This window comes from Aplysia californica, unplaced genomic scaffold (assembly GCF_000002075.1).
Source record: "Aplysia californica isolate F4 #8 unplaced genomic scaffold, AplCal3.0 scaffold01265, whole genome shotgun sequence".
Taxonomy (NCBI): domain Eukaryota; kingdom Metazoa; phylum Mollusca; class Gastropoda; order Aplysiida; family Aplysiidae; genus Aplysia; species Aplysia californica.
In genome coordinates this window covers 16,526-21,895 of record NW_004798535.1, presented here as the reverse complement: position 1 = coordinate 21,895, position 5,370 = coordinate 16,526, and the positions used below count along the sequence as shown (strand labels likewise).

Here is a 5,370-nt window from a genome sequence, read left to right as displayed (position 1 = left end):
ATATAATAATAATGATAATAATAATAATGATGATGATGATGATTATGATAATGATAATAATAATGATTACAAGGTTCTATTCCCTATATTTGAGAAATTTGACTTTTAAAAATTTTGAGTTTCACAAAATGTCAAGCTTTTTCGAAAGCAATTCTGAACGCAATTCTGTGAATATCTTGAAAGCGAATCCGAATAATCTTATGATAGACCAAATAGAACATTATGGTCTCTGACCTCAAGGTCTTAGTAACTCAGAACAGCCAAAACATTTCAGATAGAACTTTAAAATTCTAAGGAAGCGTACTTTTAATCTTCAGCACCTATAGGACCTAACTGTATAACTAGCGTTTTAAAACTCTTACTAAACAACAGTATCACCTCTAATCTTCGGCATTTAAATTTATTACAGACCTATTTGAGTTGCGAATGCCGTAATGGCGCTCATATAACCTTATGCAGTTGCAAGCGCCGTAAAAACTCTACTAAAACTAGCTAAATGCCGGAAAACTCTCAATATAACTAAACTGATACGTGATGGTCGTAACTTTGTGTCCCTGCAGGAGAACTACAAGAACGCCGAGAGCCTCCGCAAACAGCTGGAGATTGAGATCCGTGAGATCACCGTGCGTCTTGAGGAGGCTGAGGCTTTCGCCCAGAGAGAGGGCAAGAGGATGGTCGCCAAACTGCAGGCCAGAGTGAGTGGTTTTGGATTATCTGCGGGTAGGGGGAGGTGGTTGAGGATGGGGAAGAGGTTGGAGGGTCGTATTCTTTAAGAGATTTTGGGGAGAGGGGAAGGGAGGGGGGAGGATATTTTTTTCATCACTGTTTTCGATAATGGATGGTATAGATCTAATACTCGTAATATCCATTCGAGTAAGTATTTAATCTGGGAATTACATTGTGTTCTTGTTGTTGTTGCTGGTGGTGGTGGTGGTGGTCGTGGTGATGGTTTTTTTTGTTGTTGTTGATTTTAATTTGGTGTTTGTCTATGCCTTCGATAATTGGTGGGATTCTATAGAGCAGATGAATGAAATTTAACTGGTTTTAGGGTGGGCTTGTCTTTGGGGGGGGGGGGGAGTTGTCTTGTTTCTTTGCGTGTGTTTGAAGTGATTGTCTCGTTGGTCGGGTTTTACTTTTCGTTTGTGTCTTCGAGCATACGTTGTATTCATGAATATTATGTCAGCCCGTCTAACAACTGGTGAACCTTGACCTTTCAGGTACGTGACCTTGAGGCTGAGCTGGAGGCCGAGAACAGGCGTGTGCGTGAGGCCGTGTCCAACCAGCGCAAGGCTGAGCGATTCTACAAGGAACTGCAGACCCAGACCGAGGAGGAGAGGAAGCAGCTGGCTGAGCTCTCCAGCTTGAACGATCAGCTTAGCATCAGACTCAAGACCTACAAGAGGCAGATTGAGGAGGCTGTGAGTGTTGTGGATGTGGTTGTTTGTGTGTAAGAGGGAGAGAGGGAGAGACAGACAGACAGAGAGAGAGAGAGACAGAGAGAGAGAGAGGCAGAGAGAGAGAGACAGAGAGAAAGAGACAGAGACAGAGACAGACAGAGAGAGAGAGAGAGAGAGAGAGAGAGAGAGAGAGAGAGAGAGAGAGAGAAACAGAGACAGAGAGAAAGACAGAGGGACAGAGAACGAGGGGGAGGAGGAAGGTGTGTGCTGTGTGTGTCTCTCTGTGCGTGTTGTGTAGTGTTGTGTTTGTGCATCTGCGGGAGAGATTGAAAGAAATGAGATAGACAAACAGAAACAGATAGACATAGAAATTAAGAAAGAGAGAGAGAGAGAGTGAGAGAGAGAGAGAGTGAGAGAGAGAGATAGAGAGAGAGAGAGAGAGGGGGGGGAGAGAGAGAGAGAGAGAGAGAGAGAAAGAGAGAGAGAGAGAGAGAGAGAGAAGAAAAAATAGGTTCTGTGTGTGTGAGTTTTTGAGGAAGTATAAAAACATTTAAAACACGTTCTTCAACTGCCACAGTCTTCCATTTATATATATATACAGCTGTATTTTAAAAAAACCTGGAATCGAACTTATTCCCTCCCCGTCTGTGCCCTGTAGGAGGATGTTGCCAACCTGACCATGAACAAGTACCGCAAGGCCCAGGCTCTCGTGGAAGAGGCTGAGTCCCGCGCTGACGTGGCTGAGAAGAACCTGCAGACCGTGCGTCGTTCCCGCTCCATGTCAGTGACAAGGGAGATCACCAGAGTGGTCAAAGTGTAAACTGTAAGTTATTGCCCCTCTATCGTTTTGTCTTTTATGTAAACTTTTTGTTATTGCCCTTCATCGTTTTGTGGAAATTGTGCGTTATTGCCTTTTGTGATTTTGTCTTTTGTTTAAATTATGAGGTATTGTCGTTTGTTGTTTTGGCTTATGTGTAAACTGTTAGATGTTGTCCTTTATACTTTCGTCTTTAGTCTCGTTCTTTGATTCTGACTTGTTACGTCGTTACCTGTCTGGAATCTAATAAAACAAAATGAATACTAGAAGATAGATGAGAGAAGATTGTAAGAAAGATATGTAAGACGATAATATTATGAAGAATCAATATGCTAACACAGCCCGGTTTTAACTATGTCGAACGTGGTGATATCCTTCGTTCCAGGAAATCATAATGACTGCTTTTCCTTTGAAATAATGAGCACTATCAATATCCAGAAAATATTGAACAGAAGTCCAACAGAACATTCCCTCCAGTATTGGAATTGAATGTATGTGTTTACAATTATTCACAGGAAATGTCTGTGGGTATAGATAAAGATAGCTGTTAAATTACATGTATTGATCTTGTCAATGATGTTTTATTTCATCCTAAACAACGAAATGTTCATGTTTGTTTTATTCTGGATCAATGACAACATCACGCTTGTTTATGACAACTTGTATCTGATACAGAAGAGTCCTGGAAAGTTTTTATCTATTCTGACGAAACGTTATTTCCTGTTGTCTTCCTCAGATTTCTGCAAGAGTAGCTCATCTTTCTGTGTACAAAGGATTAATGTTGCGTCTCCTCTCTCCTGTCTCGCTCTTTGCGCCAATGCTTCAGCTCGCTGGTCAACTCAAACACGGCACAGATCTGCCAACTGCACGCTGGTCAGTCAACACACGCGACTTCAACAACACCTCCGAGTTCTACCACAAGCTTTCTGGTGACACCACCACCCCATGACGGCGAGAGGGGGGCAAGACTTTTCCAGTCTTGTCCTATAATAGCCTGATGTGGGATGGGATGACATCGACTGCTGAATATTTTGCCAACAAGATCGAACAACAAGGAACAACTGATGAAATAATATAATCAACAACAGAAAGGAGAAAGCGAGAAGCGGAAAGTTAACAACTACTAGCAAGGTATTTCTTGTGTGTTTCGAAATCCTGCTACACAATGGGTCATTGTTCCAGGAAGGGATACAACTGCCGGATAAAAAGACCAGTCCCCCCTTCGATGTCTTTCATCTTGTATCAGGGCGGAATCGGAAAGGAGTACTGGAACCTGAGGCCACCGACACCAGGACTCAAAGATCGGATTGACATGGACCCAATTATCTTAGCAGCGAAGTACCAAATACCAGAGCATAAAATTTGAAATAGTGTCATTTGATCTTCTATTTCACCCATAGCATCCTTGCTTCCATTAATCATTTAGGTACACATTCTCTGCAAAATAAAGCATGTAAATATTGTTCAAAGACAGCTCGTCTTTATTTCTATTTCAAAGACTATAGTTTATTCAGCTTTATTTTGTTTACAACTCGACAACGAAAACAATTGTCTGTACGTCATCAAGATAATTTCGTAGGAGGATGAGCAGACGACAAGATGAATGCCTGTTATCAGGTGATTCAAACATGTCGTAAATCTCCTCATCTATTCCGCGAATTTACACTTGATTTTCCATCAACACCAAATACCTCTACGTATTTGAGAATCGAATGTGCAGATCAGACACCATCTTTTTTGTTTTTAACAGGAATGTGATGCTGTTAACTGGAAAAGGGGGAAAAACTTACGTGCAATATTTCTGTAAACATTTCATTACCTTTGTCATGTAAACATTTTTTTACATATTTATCATTGTGATAAAAAAACGATGGCTGCGGTTTTTTTCTATATGCCATATCATGTATCATTATTGCGCTAAGCCTTGAGTGTTGTTTCAAGCAATAAGAAATAATATTGCAAGCCCCTCTGGGTTCTCTCAGCGCTGTCCACGTAATGTTTGGAGTGAGTTTTGCTTCAAGTTTAGAGTTACTGTGGCCAGCGTTTGAGATCGAGGACTGCTGAGGTTCTAGTGAGTACATGCAATTGTTTGCTGCGGTGCTTTTCTGTTACTTGTTTTGACATTCGTTCAATATCATGTTCACTCTCTTTTCATTCTGATCTATCTATCTATCTATCTATCTCTGACGGCTAGAGCTATTATTAGCTGTGACGTCATGTCATCTGTTACACCATGCTATGTACGTGTGAGTGCTCTCTGATGCATATGAAGAAGGGACAAATACGATGCCCAGAGAACATCAGGCATCCATGTGACATCTACTATATGACGCGAGAAGAATATAGATATAATATAATTTATATATACAAATAAATTTTATTATGGCAATTCAAGACATCCAGCTTTACCAATATTTATTTATACACTCCACCAACTGCCATGCATCTTGCGCACTGCCAACAACCATCGTCATACATGATGAGAACACGGTATGGCATGACACACTGGCGTGGCACACTGACTTGTCACACTGACATGTCCTGGTGTCGTTCTGTCACTAGTGTCATTGACATTGTTCATTTCTTTCTCTAGGCTTACATTCAAGGAATGGCTAGTAAGCTTCTGTCTCACTGTCTGTCTCTCCCCCTTTCTCTCAAGCAAGGTAAAAAAATTTGTATCAGGAACACCACTTCCACCTCTGCAATGGCAAAATATTACAAAAGTTGAATTGAAATGTATTCGGGTACGGAACAAAACCAGAGATTTCTTTTTTAAATAAAACATTTCTTCAGTTCAGTGGACTGTTCACTTGTCTCTTTATCGGCTTTGGTTTGCTGCCGGATTGGCTTTCGCTTTCTAACTCTCTTCAATACTAACAAAAGGGAAATTTCTTTGCAGCAAAAGCAACACAGTAATAACAAAAGCATACAGCTTGTATTTCTATTAATACATTATTTCTTCCTTGGACAAAACAGTTTTCTCACAAATAGAAGAGCCTGCCCCCTTTGAACGCTCTCCCTCCTCTCAAAATAATCCCCAAAACTCTTAAGTCACGATCCATAAAAGGTTGCTGTAATTGTTTCTGAAGGTCATAAGATGGTTTAAGATGAAAGATTCATTTTTGCATGTATTGAAAAAAGGGAATACGCAACGCA

The 5,370-nt window shown here is 40.7% G+C and overlaps 1 protein-coding gene across 1 annotated transcript in view; it reads left to right on the top strand.

The window, feature by feature from the left end:
- The window catches only part of LOC101848864 (paramyosin), a gene marked incomplete in the record, with an annotated part of 33,887 nt that extends 28,876 nt beyond the window's left edge, over positions 1-5,011 (top strand). Inside the window, 4 exon segments of the mRNA XM_035973475.1 lie at positions 561-695; positions 1,218-1,418; positions 2,056-2,220; positions 2,951-5,011. Of these exon segments, the coding sequence (XP_035829368.1) occupies positions 561-695; positions 1,218-1,418; positions 2,056-2,217 (498 nt within the window).
- Positions 5,012-5,370: the final 359 nt, after the last annotated feature.